We start from the raw sequence: 17900 nt of genomic DNA, 5'->3' as shown, positions 1-17900 counted from the left end.
CGAGTGTAGGTTTTTTCAGAAGGGGTGCAACTCTCGCTCTCTTGAAGACGGAAGGGACGTAGCCAGCGGTCAGGGATGAGTTGATGAGCGAGGTGAGGTAAGGGAGAAGGTCTCCGGAAATGGTCTGGAGAAGAGAGGAGGGGATAGGGTCAAGCGGGCAGGTTGTTGGGCGGCCGGCCGTCACAAGAAGCGAGATTTCATCTGGAGAGAGAGGGGAGAAAGAGGTCAGAGCACAGGGTAGGGCAGTGTGAGCAGAACCAGCGGTGTTGTTTGACTTAGCAAACGAGGATCGGATGTCGTCGACCTTCTTTTCAAAATGGTTGACGAAGTCATCTGCAGAGAGGGAGGAGGGGGAGGGGGAGGAGGATTCAGGAGGGAGGAGAAGGTGGCAAAGAGATTCCTAGGGTTAGAGGCAGATGCTTGGAATTTAGAGTGGTAGAAAGTGGCTTTAGCAGCAGAGACAGAGGAGGAAAATGTAGAGAGGAGGGAGTGAAAGGATGCCAGGTCCGCAGGGAGGTGAGTTTTCCTCCATTTCCGCTCAGCTGCCCGGAGCTCTGTTCTGTGAGCTCGCAATGAGTCGTCGAGCCACGGAGCGGGAGGGGAGGACCGAGCCGGCCTGGAGGATAGGGGACATAGAGAGTCAAAGAATGCAGAAAGGGAAGAGAGGAGGGTTGAGGAGGCAGAATCAGGAGATAGGTTGGAGAAGGTATGAGCAGAGGGAAGAGATGATAGGATGGAAGAGGAGAGAGTAGCGGGGGAGAGAGAGCGAAGGTTTGGACGGCGCGATACCATCCGAGTAGGGGCAGTGTGGGAAGTGTTGGATGAGAGCGAGAGGGAAAAGGATACAAGGTAGTGGTCGGAGACTTGGAGGGGAGTTGCAATGAGGTTAGTGGAAGAACAGCATCTAGTAAAGATGAGGTCGAGCGTATTGCCTGCCTTGTGAGTAGTGGGGGAAGGTGAGAGGGTGAGGTCAAAAGAGGAGAGGAGTGGAAAGAAGGAGGCAGAGAGGAATGAGTCAAAGGTAGACGTGGGGAGGTTAAAGTCGCCCAGGACTGTGAGAGGTGAGCCGTCCTCAGGAAAGGAGCTTATCAAGGCATCAAGCTCATTGATGAACTCTCCGAGGGAACCTGGAGGGCGATAAATGATAAGGATGTTAAGCTTGAAAGGGCTGGTAACTGTGACAGCATGGAATTCAAAGGAGGCGATAGACAGATGGGTAAGGGGAGAAAGAGAGACTTACCACTTGGTAGAGATGAGAATCCCGGTGCCACCACCCCGCTGACCAGAAGCTCTCGGGGTGTGCGAGAACACGTGGGCGGACGAAGAGAGAGCAGTAGGAGTAGCAGTGTTATCTGTGGTGATCCATGTTTCCGTCAGTGCCAAGAAGTCGAGGGACTGGAGGGAGGCATAGGCTGAGATGAACTCTGCCTTGTTGGCCGCAGATCGGCAGTTCCAGAGGCTACCGGAGACCTGGAACTCCACGTGGGTCGTGCGCGCTGGGACCACCAGATTAGGGTGGCCGCGGCCACGCGGTGTGGAGCGTTTGTATGGTCTGTGCAGAGAGGAGAGAACAGGGATAGATAGACACATAGTTGACAGGCTACAGAAGAGGCTACGCTAATGCAAAGGAGATTGGAATGACAAGTGGACTACACGTCTCGAATGTTCAGAAAGTTAAGCTTACGTAGCAAGAATCTTATTGACTAAAATGATTGAAATGATACAGCACCACCGCTCCGGTACCTATGGAGCTGTGAGGTGCTGTGCAAAGGGATACCGGAGGAGGGGCTTTCACGTGTACCATCTGTTGCCGCAGAGGTCACACTGCTGGTCGGTGCCGTGTTGGGTCCTCTAGGGTTCGAGGCAGCAGGCAGGGCACTCTGGTGTCACACCAGGTGAGAAAGCACCATTCTCACCCAGAGCCCTCTGTTGCACATGTTTTTGTTTGTTACTTTTCCTGAGTTTTCCCCACATTCCCAGCATAAGGCGCTCGTCGATTCAGGCGTGGTTGGGAGTTTCATTGACAGATCATTTGCCCATAGTTTAGGGATCCCCATCGTTCCCGTGGATGTGCCCTTCCCCGTTCACGCCTTAGATAGTCAACCATTTGGGTCAGTGTTGATAAGGGAGATCACTGCTCCTTTGGGCGTTCACGAGGAGAGAATTAGTCTCTTCCTCATTGACTCTCCTGCATTTCCCGTGGTGCTAAGCCTTCCCTGGTTAGCTCATCATGACCCCACCATTTCATGACAACAGAGGGCTCTAACGGGGTGGTCGCGAGAATGCTCAGGTAGGTGTTTAGGGGTTTCCGTTGATGCTGCTACGGTGGAAAGTCCAGACCAGGTGTCCACCATGCGCATTCCCCCCGAATATGCCGATTTGGCTCTCGCCTTCTCCAAAAAGAAGGCGAATCAATTACCACCCCGTTGACGGGGGGATTGTATGATAAATCTCCTGGTAGACGCTGCACTTCCCATGAGTCACGTGTATCCCCTGTCACAGGTGGAGATGGTGGCTATGGAAACATATGTCTCCGAATCCCTGCGTCAGGGGTACAATCGGTCCTCCACTTCACCCGCCTCCTTGAGTTTATTTTTTGTGAAGGAGGGAGGTCTGCACCCGTGTATTGACTACCGAGGCCTAAATCAAATCACGGTGAGGTACAGTTACCTGCTACCTCTTATCACCACTGCGATTGAGTCAATGCACGGGGCGTGCTTCTTCACCAAACAAGATCTCAGGAGCGCTTACAACCTGGTGTGTATCAGGGAGGGAGATGAGTGGAAGATGGCGTTAAGTACAACCTCAGTGCATTATGAGTACCTCGTCATGCCGTACGGGTTGATGAATGCTCCATCAGTCTTCCAAACCTTTGTAGATGAGATTTTCAGGGACCTGTACGGGCAGGGTGTAGTGTTTTATGTTGATGACATTCTGATATACTCCGGTATATGCGCATGAGCATGTGTCCGTGGTGCGCAGGGTACTTGGTCGACTGCTGGAGCATGACCTGCACATCAAGGCTGAGAAATGCCTGTTCTTCCGAATGTCCGTCTCCTTCCTAGGGTACCGCATTTCCACCTCGGGGGTGGAGATGGAGAGTGACCGCATTTCAGCCGTGCGTAATTGGTCGACTCCCACCACGGTCAAGGAGGTGCAGCGGTTTCTAGGTTTTGCCAATTACTACTGGGGTTTTGGTCAGGTAGCGGCTCCCATGACCTCACTGCTGAAGGGAGGACCGTTACGTTTGCAGTGGTCGGCTGAGGCGGACAGGCCTTTTCGGTCACCTGTTTACCTCCGCTCCCAGGCTGGCCCATCCGGATGGCCCATTGGCCCTTAGGTCGTACAGTGAACGTCCGGCGCCGACAGAGATAGCCGCCTCGCATCGCGTTCCTAGGAAACTATCCTGTTTTTGTTTTTTTTACGTGTTATTTCTTACATTGGTACCCCGGGTCATCTTAGGTTTCATTACATACAGTCGAGAAGAACTACTGAATATAAGAGCAGCGTCAACTCACCATCAGTACGACCAAGCAACGATTAAAACATTCCCAAACCAGAAACCGTGGATTGATGGCAGCATTCGCATGAAACTGAAAGCGCGAACCACTGCTTTTAATCAGGGCAAGGTGACCGGAAACATGACCGAATACAAACAGTGTAGCTATTCCCTCAGCATGGCAATCAAACAAGCTAAGCGTCAGTATAGAGACAAAGTAGAATTGCAATTCAACGGCTCAGACACAAGAGGTATGTGGCAGGGTCTACAGTCAATCACGGATTACAAAAAGAAAACCAGCTCAGTCACGGACCAGAATGTCTTGCTCCCAGGCAGACTAAATAACTTTTTTTGACCGCTTTGAGGACAATACAGTGCCACTGACACGGCCCGCAACCAAAACATGCGGACTCTCATTCACTGCAGCCAAGGTGAGTAAAAACATTTAAACGTGTTAACCCTCGCAAGGCTGCAGGCCCAGACGGCATCCCCAGCCGCGCCCTCAGAGCATGCGCAGACCAGCTGGCTGGTGTGTTTACGGACATATTCAATCAATCCTTATCCCAGTCTGCTGTTCCCACATGCTTCAAGAGGGCCACCATTGTTCCTGTTCCCAAGAAAGCTAAGGTAACTGAGCTAAACGACTACCGCCCCGTAGCACTCACTTCCGTCATAATGAAGTGCTTTGAGAGACTAGTCAAGGACCATATCACCTCCACCCTACCTGACACCCTAGACCCACTCCCTAGACCCACTACCGCCCAAATAGGTCCACAGACGATGCAATCTCAACCACAATGCGCACTGACCTAACCCATCTGGACAAGAGGAATACCTATGTGTGAATGCTGTTCATCTACTACAGCTCAGCATTTAACATCATAGTACCCTCCAAACTCGTCATCAAGCTCGAGACCCTGGGTCTCGACCCCGCCCTGTGTAACTGGGTACTGGACTTCCTGACTGGCCGCCCCCAGGTGGTGAGGGTAGGTAACAACATCTCCACCCTGCTGATCCCCAACACTGGGGCCCCACAAGGGTGCGTTCTGAGCCCTCTCCTGTACTCCCTGTTCACCCACGACTGCGTGGCCACGCACGCCTCCAACTCAATCATCAAGTTTGCGGACGACACAACAGTGGTAGACTTGATTACCAACAACGACGAGATGGCCTACAGGGAGGAGGTGAGGGCCCTCGGAGTGTGGTGTCAGGAAAATAACCTCACACTCAACGTCAACAAAACTAAGGAGATGATTGTGGACTTCAGGAAACAGCAGAGGGAACACCCCCTATCCACATCGATGGGACAGTAGTGGAGAGGGTAGTACGTTTTAAGTTTTTTGGCATACACATCAGTCAAACTGAATTGGTCCACCCACACAGACAGCCTCGTGAAGAAGGTGCAGCAGCGCCTCTTCAACCTCAGGAGGCTGAAGAAATTTGGCTTGTCACCAAAAGCACTCACAAACTTCTACAGATGCACAATCGAGAGCATCCTGTCGGGCTGTATCACCGCCTGGTACGGTAACTGCTCCGCCCACAACCGTAAGGCTCTCCAGAGGGTAGTGAGGTCTGCACAACGCATCACCGGGGGCAAACTACCTTCCCTCCAGGACACCTACACCACCCGATGTCACAGGAAGGCCATAAAGATCATCAAGGACAACAACCACCCGAGCCACTGCCTGTTCACCCCGCTATCATCTAGAAGGCGAGGTCAGTACAGGTGCATCAAAGCTGGGACCGAGAGACTGAAAAACAGCTTCTATCTCAAGGCCATCAGACTGTTAAACAGCCACCACTAACATTGAGTGGCTGCTGCCAACACACTGACTCAACTCCAGCCACTTTAATAATGGGAATTTATGTAAAATATATCACTAGCCACTTTAAACAATGCTACTTAATATAATGTTTACATACCCTACATAATTCATGCTCATATGTATACGTATATACTGTACTCTATATCATCTACTGCATCTTTATGTAATACATGTATCACTAGCTACTTTAAACTATGCCACTTTGTTTACATACTCATCTCATATGTATATACTGTACTCGATATCATCTGCTGCATCTTGCCTATGCCGCTCTGTACCATCACTCATTCATATATCTCTATGGACATATTCTTTATCGCTTTACACTTGTGTGTATAAGGTAGTAGTTTTGGAATTTTTAGTTAGATTACTGCATTGTCGGAACTAGAAGCACAAGCATTTCCCTACACTCGCATTAACATCTGCGAACCATCTGTATGTGACAAATAAATTTGATTTGATTTTGATTTGGCGTTCATAATGAAGCTGGATGCGTCCGAGGCTGGGATAGGAGCCGTTCTCTCTCAGCGCTCACGTACGCCACCGAAGCTCCGCCCCTGTGGCTTTTTCTCAAGGAAGCTCTAGCCGTCTGCGCGAACCTATGACGTGGGGGACCGGGAGCTGTTGCCTGTCGTCAAGGCTCTGAAGGCGTGGAGACATTGGCTTGAGGGTCAAACACCTTTTTCTCATCTGGACTGACCACTGCAATCTGGAGTACATCCGGGCGGCGTGGAGACTGAACCCTCGCCAGGCAATTTGGTCCATGTTTTTCACCCGTTTTGTTTTCACACTTTCGTACAGACCAGGTTCCCAGAATGTGAAGGCAGACGCACTGTCCCGGCTGTTTGACACAGGAGCGGCCCATGGATCCCACCCCCATACTCCCGGCCACCTGCCTGATGGCACCAGTAGTGTGGGAGCTGGACGAGGAAATTGAGCAGGCGTTACGTGCAGAGCCTGCTCCCCTCCAGTGTCCCGTTGGGTGTCTGTACATTCCGTCTGCTGTCCGTGATCGGCTGATCTATTGGGCCCACACGTCCCCTTCTTCTGGTCATCCAGGCATCGATCGGACAGTGCGTTGTCTGAGTGGGATGTACTGGTGGCCCACTTTAGCCATGAACATGAGGGTTTATGTTTCCTCTTGCTAGGTGTGCGCTCAGTTTAAGGCTCCTAGACACCTGCCCAGAGGTAAGCTACACCCCTTACCTGTTCCACAACGGCCATAGTCGCAATTGTTGATCGATTTCCTGACCGATCTCCCCATCACAGGGAAACACCATGATCCTGGTTGTTGTGGATTGTTTCACTAAGTCCTGTCGTCTCATTTCTCTGCCCGGTCTCCCTACGGCCCTACACACTGTGGAGACCTTGTTTACGCACGTCTTCCGGCACTACGGGGTGCCTGAGGATATCATGTTTGATCGGGGTCCCCAGTTCACTTCGAGGTCAGGAGGGTGTTCATGGAACGTCTGGTGGTCCCAATCAGCCTTACCTTGGGTTTTTACCCCGAGAGTAACCGGCATGTGGAGAGAGTTAACCAGGATGTGGGTATGTTTCTGAGGTCTTATTGCCAGGACCAGCCGGGGGAGTGAGCAGCATTTGTGCCCTGGGTAGAGATGGCCCAGAACTCGCTCTGCCACTCCTCCACTAACCTCTCCCCCTTCCAGTGTGTACTGGGGTATCAGCCGGTTCTGGCTCCTTGGCATCAGAGTCAGACCGAGGCCCCTGCGGAGGAGACATGGGTCGCCACTCATGTTCACCTTAAGCGCGCCGTGCTGTGCCAGAAAGCCAGCGCATACAGTCACCGCAGTGAGGCCGGGTCTGGCTCTCGACCCGAAACCTGCCCCTCCGCCTGCCCTGTCGGACGCTGGGTCCGCGGTTTGTGGGGCATTTAAAGTCCTGAGGAGATTGAACGAGGTGAGTTATAGGTTACAGATTACTCCCGATTACCGTATTAACCCCTCGTTCCATGTGACTCTCCTCATGCCGGAGGTGGCTGGCCCGCTCCAGGAGTCTGAGGTGCGGGAGGTTCCTCCGCCCCCTCTGGACATTGAGGGTGCCCCGGCGTACTCCGTTCGATCCATACTGGATTCGAGGCGTCAGGCAAGGGGCCTTCAATACCTCGAGGACTGGGAGGGGTACGGTCCGGAGGAGAGATGCTGGGTTCCGGTGGACCTGTTGGACACTTCAATGCTGTGGAAGTTCCACTGTCTCCGTCTGGATTGCCCTGCACATCGCCCTCTGGGTCATCCTCGAGGCCGGTGTCGGCGCACTGCTGGAGCCACGCGTCAAGGGTGGAGTACTGTCACGACTTCCATTGAAGTCAGTTCCTCTCCTTGTTCGGGCAGGGTGGTCGGCGTCACTGGTCTTCTAGCCATCGTCGATCCACTTTTCATTTTCCATTTGTTTTGTCTTGTTTTCCTACTCACCTGGTTCTCATTTCCCTCATTAAGTGTTGTGTTTTTAACCCTCTGTTCCCCTCATGTCTTTGTGTGGAATTGTTTGTTGTAAGTGCTTGTGCACATGTTTACTGGTGCGTGTCGGGTTTTGTACCCATGTAGGTTATTTCTTTATGTCGTTGGTTTTGAAATTAAACTGCTCCGGCTATTACCTAGTTCTGCTCTCCTGCGTCTGACTTCACTGCCACCAGCCGATATGACGGCTTGGTAGACAAAGGAAAGGGGTTGTGACTGAGAAGCAGTGGGAAAGATAAAATGGATTCACTACACACAGTTGATAATTGTATAATGCTTTGCACATCCTTTGTACATTCTTAATCCTTTGCAGATGAATGGCCTTTCTTTCGAGAATAATTGCAATGTATATATAAGTGCCCGCATGTCGTTGTTGTCGTCTCTGTTGGAATCGCCTGTACGTCTGCTGGAGATTCAGTTCATCAGAGAGACTCTGGTTAACTTCCCCAGAAGTCACAATGTCCTTTGTGGTTGTAGCTTTCTCCGCAGCTCTGGAAAGTGTCTGTTGTAATGGATGCATCAGGCCTGAAGATGGTCGTTGCATAGAATAGGTGTTTCCGCGGTTGTTGGTATTCTAGTACTAGACTTACGTAATTTCTAGCTGCAAACTAGTAATTATACGTCTCAGATTTGATCTTATTCTGTAGTGGTCGACAGTCTCAGAGTTTAACCCTTTCCAGCCGTGTAGCCAAAACTACAGCTGTATGGTCTCCATGGCCTATAGAATTGTAGCCATTCCAACGTGGGGACTCTGTCCCGGCGTTCTCTGACTTAATGTATATTTTGTAGGAAGTGAGTGTTATACTCTGCGGAAGAAGGGGCGGTTCTATGATGCCTAATGTGATGTCTTTGCTCACGGGGGTGGGGCCACTGACTAGTTAATCTTTATATGAAAATCCATACTCTCATTTAGAAGGTTAACATTACTTCTTTAATCACACATGTTTCACAATATTTAGACATCAATCTGACAGCTGGGAAATGTACACTGTAAGAGATACAGTTGTGTTTTTCCTGTCCTTCATGAGATCAACAAATGAAACATTCATCATGACTGTCTGTTAAGTGTCCACAAACCATTCCCACATTCTCAAAAGTAGGAACATTGTTTAATTATTCAAATGTTTGATGTCCAAGGGTCTCTCTGTGTTCCACAGTTTATATTCTAATCTCGACACAACAGAGAATAGGGGCAGCGTATTTTATGACCGACCATAAAACATGTGACTTCCCGCTCTCCCCCTCTATGAGAGAGAGAGCATGGTGTAGAGCGGACCCCCCTGTAATCTGAGAGTTATGACACCACCTGACACCACTGACTGACCACTATACCAGCTGCACAGCAATGGTAATAACATTTAACATTTAACATTTAAGTCATTTAGCAGACGCTCTTATCCAGAGCGATTTACAAATTGGTGAATTCACCTTCTGACATCCAGTGGAACAGCCACTTTACAATAGTGCATCTAAATCATTAAGGGGGGGTGAGAAGGATTACTTATCCTATCCTAGGTATTCCTTGAAGAGGTGGGGTTTCAGGTGTCTCCGGAAGGTGGTGATTGACTCCGCTGTCCTGGCGTCGTGAGGGAGTTTGTTCCACCATTGGGGGGCCAGAGCAGCGAACAGTTTTGACTGGGCTGAGCGGGAACTGTACTTCCTCAGTGGTAGGGAGGCGAGCAGGCCAGAGGTGGATGAACGCAGTGCCCTTGTTTGGGTGTAGGGCCTGATCAGAGCCTGGAGGTACTGCGGTGCCGTTCCCCTCACAGCTCCGTAGGCAAGCACCATGGTCTTGTAGCGGATGCGAGCTTCAACTGGAAGCCAGTGGAGAGAGCGGAGGAGCGGGGTGACGTGAGAGAACTTGGGAAGGTTGAACACCAGCCGGGCTGCGGCGTTCTGGATGAGTTGTAGGGGTTTAATGGCACAGGCAGGGAGCCCAGCCAACAGCGAGTTGCAGTAATCCAGACGGGAGATGACAAGTGCCTGGATTAGGACCTGCGCCGCTTCCTGTGTGAGGCAGGGTCGTACTCTGCGGATGTTGTAGAGCATGAACCTACAGGAACGGGCCACCGCCATGATGTTGGTTGAGAACGACAGGGTGTTGTCCAGGATCACGCCAAGGTTCTTAGCGCTCTGGGAGGAGGACACAATGGAGTTGTCAACCGTGATGGCGAGATCATGGAACGGGCAGTCCTTCCCCGGGAGGAAGAGCAGCTCCGTCTTGCCGAGGTTCAGCTTGAGGTGGTGATCCGTCATCCACACTGATATGTCTGCCAGACATGCAGAGATGCGATTCGCCACCTGGTCATCAGAAGGGGGAAAGGAGAAGATTAATTGTGTGTCGTCTGCATAGCAATGATAGGAGAGACCATGTGAGGTTATGACAGAGCCAAGTGACTTGGTGTATAGCGAGAATAGGAGAGGGCCTAGAACAGAGCCCTGGGGGACACCAGTGGTGAGAGCGCATGGCGAGGAGACAGATTCTCGCCACGCCACCTGGTAGGAGCGACCTGTCAGGTAGGACACAATCCAAGCGTGGGCCGCGCCGGAGATGCCCAACTCGGAGAGGGTGGAGAGGAGGATCTGATGGTTCACAGTATCGAAGGCAGCCGATAGGTCTAGAAGGATGAGAGCAGAGGAGAGAGAGTTAGCTTTAGCAGTGCGGAGCGCCTCCGTGATACAGAGAAGAGCAGTCTCAGTTGAATGACTAGTCTTGAAACCTGACTGATTTGGATCAAGAAGGTCATTCTGAGAGAGATAGCGGGAGAGCTGGCCAAGGACGGCACGTTCAAGAGTTTTGGAGCGAAAAGAAAGAAGGGATACTGGTCTGTAGTTGTTGACATCGGAGGGATCGAGTGTAGGTTTTTTCAGAAGGGGTGCAACTCTCGCTCTCTTGAAGACGGAAGGGACGTAGCCAGCGGTCAGGGATGAGTTGATGAGCGAGGTGAGGTAAGGGAAAGGTCTCCGGAAATGGTCTGGAGAAGAGAGGAGGGGATGGGGTCAAGCGGGCAGGTTGTTGGGCGGCCGGCCGTCACAAGAAGCGAGATTTCATCTGGAGAGAGAGGGGAGAAAGAGGTCAGAGCACAGGGTAGGGCAGTGTGAGCAGAACCAGCGGTGTCATTTGACTTAGCAAACGAGGATCGGATGTCGTCGACCTTCTTTTCAAAATGGTTGACGAAGTCATCTGCAGAGAGGGAGGAGGGGGGGGAGGGGAGGAGGATTCAGGAGGGAGGAGAAGGTGGCAAAGAGCTTCCTAGGGTTAGAGGCAGATGCTTGGAATTTAGAGTGGTAGAAAGTGGCTTTAGCAGCAGAGACAGAGGAGGAAAATGTAGAGAGGAGGGAGTGAAAGGATGCCAGGTCCGCAGGGAGGCGAGTTTTCCTCCATTTCCGCTCGGCTGCCCGGAGCTCTGTTCTGTGAGCTCGCAATGAGTCGTCGAGCCACGGAGCGGGAGGGGAGGACCGAGCCGGCCTGGAGGATAGGGGACATAGAGAGTCAAAGGATGCAGAAATAACAATCTAAAGTAATTTAGACCTTCCATTGTCCATTTCTATCTGTTACCATGACTGTAATTAAGACATTGAAATTGTATTCCTCAATATAAAAAAACCTAAGTAACAATGTAAAATAGTTGATAAAGTTGTCTGTCAATATTCTGTTTTTCAGTTTATAACTTATCACTGCTGTGTTTACCACAAGTAAGAGCACATCCATTTTCTGGGATTGTTTTATTATATCACTGTGTTTGTTGGTGTCTCAGTGGTAAAACAGTACTGCTTGTCATTTAGTGCTCCAGGTCTAAACCTCTTTCATCTGGTTGTTAATGTCGTTGGGGTATTGATTAACAGAAACGGTATCAATAATTAACTGAAGACAATAAAAATCCCACGTCCTCTGTCACAATGCGAACCATTCAGCCTCATTTACATTCCTTAAAGGATGCTGGGCTGGAAAAGATCCAATGATTTCACTGTGGCTTTCTGTGGAAAAACTGCACATGATAAAGTAGCAGCAGCTTGTTCCACCTTGTTTTAACCTCAGCGTATATGAGTTTATTGTACGATTAATGCTAGTTTCCGCTGGTAAACCAGTGGTTGAATGTCTCTGGTGATTGTGTTTTGCAAGGTGCTATTTACCTTTGACTCTCACTTTTCTTTCACTCCTATCTTTTGAACCTGCTCTGGCACAATTTAGTGCTAATACAATGTGGGTCTGTATTGATCTTTGTTTTTACCGCTTTCTCTCTTCCCCTGTGTCAAAAGGACTGTGTATTCATAGATGTTTTGTTTCTTACAAATGGAGATCAAATAAGAGTACGAGGAGTATTCCATTTCCCTCTCACTCATTCTTCATTCCCCTTCCACGCTCCTCTGCCCTCCCCTTAATTTCCCCCCTCCATCTCTTCTTTTTTTCCTAGCCCCTTCTACTTCAACCTCCCTGAGTTCCTTCACTTTTCCCCCTCCCTCCTTCCCACCCACCCATCCCTCCTACTCAGTTCTACCCTGTCTTCCTCTACCTGGTGTGATAGGAGGTGCCTCTGGGGTCTGGTTAATGATCCAAAATTGGAGCTGCTGAGCAGACAGACAGATAAGGAGAGACAGGGGAGTGGAAGAAAGGGAGAGAGGGAGAAGTAAGAGCACGAGGCATGGGGGGAGCCAGGTGAGATCAGAGAGAGGAGAGTGAGGGAGAAGAAAGATAAAGGATTAGGTGATAGTAGTCAGCGTGTTAGTGCCTGTACAGGTGAGTGGACTCTGAATAGGATTTCCCTTCAAGCTACAGGTGGACAAAGCCTGATACAGGACCAACACAACACTTATCCTTAGCTGGATTTACAGAGTGCTGGAGGAAGGTCTTGAACCTCATTTGAAGATCCATGTGGTCACCCTAGCAGCTACACAGACTCACCCTCCGTCCTACCCTTCCTCTCTTCACAGACTACAGGTGAGTCTAACTTTAGTCTTTTCCCCTGTAGCATCAATGTATTTGTGCCAAAATGAGACCTGTTGGAGCAACATCAGAACCCAGTTTCTACTAAATGCATCTAGTTTTAATGAGCTCAGGTTGTGACTGTAGTGACTGGCTTGGGGGCCAGTATACTTTTTAAACATGACTGACATACACTTCACACCAATGAATTCATATTTTCCATTTAAAAATTAAATAGTTTTGTCTATAATTACAGAGTGGAAAATGTAGTCTCTTTATCTACTTTATTATGGTTAGTTGTTTGCTGGGTGACTTTACAATCACTGTAATACCATGTCTAATCTCTGCCCTGTCCAATGTTCAGGGTGAAGTAAAGGTAATTGGGGTCACGTGAAGAGCGGGCGCTAGGCAGTGCGAGATGGCATCGGAGGAGATGGCTGCCATTTCACGGGCTCTGAACCAATTGTGCTATTCTGTGTGCTTTGTCGCATTATTTGTAACTTATTTTGTACATAATGTTTCTGCTACCGTCTCCTTTGACCGAAAAGAGCTCCTGGATATCAGTACAGCGATTACTCACCTCGTACTGGACGAAGATTGTTTCTTTAATGAGTCGGATGGAAAGGATTTACTCAGACACCCGATAAGGCCCAAATCACCTTCATTCGCATGAGACCGATATATTGGGGATGTAAGTTGGGGTGCCTTGTAAGGATCCGACAGCAAGTGGGTAATCCGCCTCCACCGTCAGTCCTATTTGCCAATGTGCAACCATTGGATAATAAGTGGATGAGCTCCGATCAAGACTATCCTACCAACGGGACATTAAAAAACTGTAATATCTTATGTTTCACTGAGTCATGGCTGAACAATGACATGGATAACATACAGCTGGCTGGGTTTTCGGTGCATCGGGCAAGATAGAACAGCTGCCTCTGGGAAGACAAGGAGTGGAGGTCTGTCTTTGTCAATAACAGCTGGTGCACAAAATCTAATATTAATTAAGGAAGTCTCAAGGTTTTGCTCGCCTGAGGGAACGAATCTTTTAATCCGTTTTAACTCAAGTGTATGAGCATATTACGTGCGCAAGGAAAAATAACTCTAGACCACTAACTCCACACAAGATCTCCCTCGCCCTCCATTTGGCAAATCTGTCAATAACTTTATCCTCCTGATTCCTGCTTACAATCAAAAACTAAATCAAATTGTATTTGTCACACGCGCTGAATACAACAGGTGCAGACCTTACAGTGAAATGCTTACTTACAAGCCCTTAACCAACAATGCAGAAAATACCTAAAAAATGAAGAGATAAGAGTAATAAATTATTAAAGAGCAGCACTAAATAACAATAGCAGTGCTATATACAGGGGGTACCGGTACAGAGTCAATGTGCGGGGGCACCGGTGTTGAGGTAATATGTACATGTAGGGAGAGTTATTAAAGTGACTATCCATAGATAACAGCAAAGAGTAGCACCAGTGTTCCAGAGGGGGCTGGGAGCTGTCTCATCGTTGTCAGTGATCAGGCCTACCACTGTTGTGTCATAAGCAAACGTAATGATGGTGTTGGAGTTCTGCCTGGCCGTGCAGTCATAAGTGAACAGGGAGTACATGAGGGGACTGAGCTTGCACCCCTGAGGGGCTCCCGTGTTGAGGGTCAGTGTGTCAGATGTGTTGTTACCTAGTTTTACCACATGGGGGCGACCCGTCAGGAAATCCAGGATCCAGTTGCAGAGGGAGGTGTTTTGTCCCAGGGTCCTTAGCTTAGTGATGAGCTGTATAGGCACTATGGTGTTGAAATATGAGCTATAGTCAATGAATAGCATTCTCACGTGTTCCTTTCTTCCAGGTGTGAAAATGCAGTGTAGAGTGCAATAGAGATTGCATCATCTGTGGATCTGTTGGTGCAGTACGCACATTGGAGTGGGTCTAGGGTTTCTTTGATAATGGTGTTTGATATGAACCATGTAGAGGAAAAATAAATGCACACCTATTTACGTGAGGTGCTTGCTAGCAGAGTGGAAAACTTGAAAAAAAAGGAGAGGCCTTGGATCTGTTGGGACGGTATGTGGGTCTAGGGTGTCCAAGAGGATGCTGTTGATGTGAGCCATGACCAGCCTTTCAAAGCATTTCATTGCTACAGACGTGAGTGCTACGGGTCGGTAGTCATTTAAGCATGTTTCCTTAGTGTTCTTGAGCACAGGGACTATGGTGGTCTGCTTGAAACATGTTGGTATTACAGACTCAGACAGGGAGAGGTTGAAAATGTCAGTAAAGACACTTGCCAGTTGGTCAGCGCATGCATGGAGCGTACGTCCTGGTAGTCAGTCTGGCTGCAGAGAGCGAGATCCTACAGCCTTCCTAAACAGCTGATGCTCTCATGCATGTTTCAGTGTTACTTGCCTCGAAGCAAGCATAGAAGTAATTTAGCTCATCTAGTAGGCTCGTGTCACTGGGCAGCTTATGGCTGTGCTTCCCTTTGTAGTCTGTTATAGTTTGCAACCCCTGCCACATCCGACTAGCATCGGAGCCGGTGTAGTAAGATTCGACCTTAGTCCTGTATTGGCACTTTGGGGAATGTACGTACAGTCACTGTGGGGGCAACATCCTTGATGCGCTTATTGATAAAGCCAGTGACTGATGTGATGTACTCCTCAAGGCCATCGGAAGAATCCCGGAACATATTCCACTCTGTGCTAGCAAAACAGTCCTATGGTTTAGCATCTGCTTCATCTGACTACTTTCTTATAGACCGAGTCACTGGTGCTTCCTGCTTTAATTTATTCTTGTAAGCAGGAATCAGGAGGATAGAATTATGGTCAGATTTGCCAAATGGAGGGTGAGCGAGAGCTTTGTGTGGAGTAAAGGTGGTCTAGAATTGGTTGTACATTTGGTTTAAATGTACAACCCCCGGTTGTACATTTAACATGCTGAAAGAAATTAGGTCAAATTGATTTAAAGTGCATTAAAGTCCCAGGCCACTAGGATCACCGCCTCTGGATGAACGTTTGCCTGTTTGCTTATGGCGGTATACAGCTCATTGAGTGTGCCAGCATCGGTCTGTGATGGTATGTCCACGGTGACGAAAAATACAGATGAAAACTCTCAAGGAAGATAGTGTGGTCTCCAGCTTATCATAAGATACTCTAACTCAGGCGAGCAAAACCTCAAGACTTAGATACCTTAGATATCGTGCACCAGCTGTTGTTTAAATGCATTGGCCTCCGCCCCATGTCTTACCAGAGGCTGCTGTTCTGTCCTGCCTTAGAGTGTATTACCCTCCAGCTGTATGTTATTTATGTCGTCGTTCAGCCACGACTCTGAAACATAAGATATTACAGTTTGTAATGTTCCGTTGGTAGGATAAATGTGCTTTCAGTTCATCCCATTTATTTGCAAGCGATTGAACATTAGCTAACAGGACGGAAGGTAAGGGCAGATTAGCCACTCGTTACCTTATCCTCACAAGGCACCCTGATCTCTTTCGTGAAATTTCCATTTCCTTCTCCATTGAATAACGGGGATCTGGGCCTGGTCGGATATCTGCATTATTTCCCTCCTGTCCAACTCATTAAAGAACTACTCTTTGTCCAGTTTGAGGTGAGCAATCGCAGTTCTGATGTCCAGAAGCTCTTTTCGGTCATAAGAGACGGTAGCAACAACATTATGTATAAAACAAGTTATGAACAAAGCAAAAAACCCATCAAAGTAGGTTGGTTAAGAGCCGAAAAGACGGCAGCCTTCCCCTCCAGTGCCACCATCAAACAAGAAGTAACCAGTGACTTGCTCAATACGGAAGTGGTCAGTTGACACAGATGCTAAGCTACAGGTCTATTTTGCTAGCACAGACCGGAAAATGTTCCGGGAATCTTCTGATGGCATTGACAAGTACACAACATCTGTCACTGGCTTCATCAATAAGTGCATCGATGATGTCGTCCCCACAGTTACCGTATGTACATAGCACAACCAGACAACATAACATCCGCACTGAGCTAAAAGGTAGAGCTGCCGTTTTTAAGGAGCGGGACTCTAACCCAAATGCTTATAAGAATTCCCACTATGCTCTTCACTATGTCCTCCGACTGCCCTTAAATAGGCAAAGCGCCAATACAGGACTAAGATTGAATCGTACAACACTGGCTCTGATGCTCGTTGGATTTGGTAGGGCTTGCAAGGACTACAATGGGAAGCACAGCCATAAGCTGTGCCATGAGCCTACCAGGCGAGCACAATTACTTCTATGCTCGCTTCGAGGCAAGTAACACTGAAGCCTGCATGAGAACATCAGCTGTTTAGGACGACTGTGTGATCTCGCTCTCCATAGCCGATGGGAGTAAGAGCTTTAAACAGGTCAACATACACAAGGCCGCAGGGCCAGATGGATTAACGGGACATGTACTCCAAGCATGCTCTGACCAACTGGCAATTGTCTTCGCTGACATTTTCAACCTCTCCCTGAACGAGTCTGTAAAAGCCACGTTTCAAGCAGACCACCATAGTTCCTCTGCTCAAGAACACTAAGGTAACCTGCCTAAATTACTACCAACCCGTAGCACTCACGTCTGTAGCATGCTTTGAAAGGCTGGTCATGGCTCAGCGTTCAACATCATAGTGCCCTCAAAGCTCATCACTAAACTAAGGACCCTTGGACTAAACAACACCCTCTGATACTGGATCAGGGTTGTGTGCTTAGTCCCCCCCCTATACTCTCTGTTCACCCATGGCCAAGCACGACTTCAACACCATCATTATTAAGTTTGACAACGATGAGACAGCCTATAGAGAGGAGGTCAGAGACCTGGCCGTGTGGTGCCAGGACAACAACCTCTCCTTCAACGTGATCAAGATAAAGATGATTGTGGACTACAGGAAAAGGATGACCGAGGGTTGTAGTGGAGCAGGTTGAGAGCTTCAAGTTCCTTGGTGTCCACATCACCAAAAACTATCATTGTTCAAACATACCAAGACAGTCGTAAAGACCGCATGACAACGCCTAATACCCATCAGAAGACTGAAAAGATTTGGCAAGGGTCCTCAGATCCTCAAAAGGTTCTACAGCTGCACCATTGACAGCATCCTGACTGGTTACAATACCACTTGGTATGGCAACTGCTCGGCCTCCGTCCGCAAAGCACTACAGAGGGTAGTCCATACGGCTCAGTACATCACTGG

The 17900-nt window shown here is 49.0% G+C and overlaps 1 protein-coding gene across 6 annotated transcripts in view; it reads left to right on the top strand.

Moving 5' to 3' along the window:
• Window positions 1-12408: 12408 nt before the first annotated feature.
• Window positions 12409-17900, top strand: part of prkg3 (protein kinase cGMP-dependent 3) — a 41935-nt gene continuing 36443 nt past the window's right edge. For 3 of the 6 annotated variants that reach the window (XM_064924818.1, XM_064924822.1, XM_064924821.1), the window contains exon 1: window positions 12409-12738. Coding sequence is in view for 1 of the 6 variants with exons in the window: in XM_064924817.1 (XP_064780889.1) it covers window positions 13595-13679 (85 nt within the window). In the remaining 5 variants the exon portion in view is untranslated. Of the gene's footprint in view, window positions 12739-13572; window positions 13680-16139; window positions 16678-16711; window positions 17251-17900 lie in introns of those variants that run through there. The other 3 variants (XM_064924817.1, XM_064924824.1, XM_064924823.1) reach the window with 3 other exon arrangements.

The sequence above is a fragment of the Oncorhynchus masou genome, chromosome 19, assembly GCF_036934945.1.
Source record: "Oncorhynchus masou masou isolate Uvic2021 chromosome 19, UVic_Omas_1.1, whole genome shotgun sequence".
In the NCBI taxonomy this organism is placed as follows: Eukaryota; Metazoa; Chordata; class Actinopteri; order Salmoniformes; family Salmonidae; genus Oncorhynchus; species Oncorhynchus masou.
Note: the sequence above shows the minus strand (reverse complement) of the source record. Positions and strands in the feature narration are given on the sequence as shown.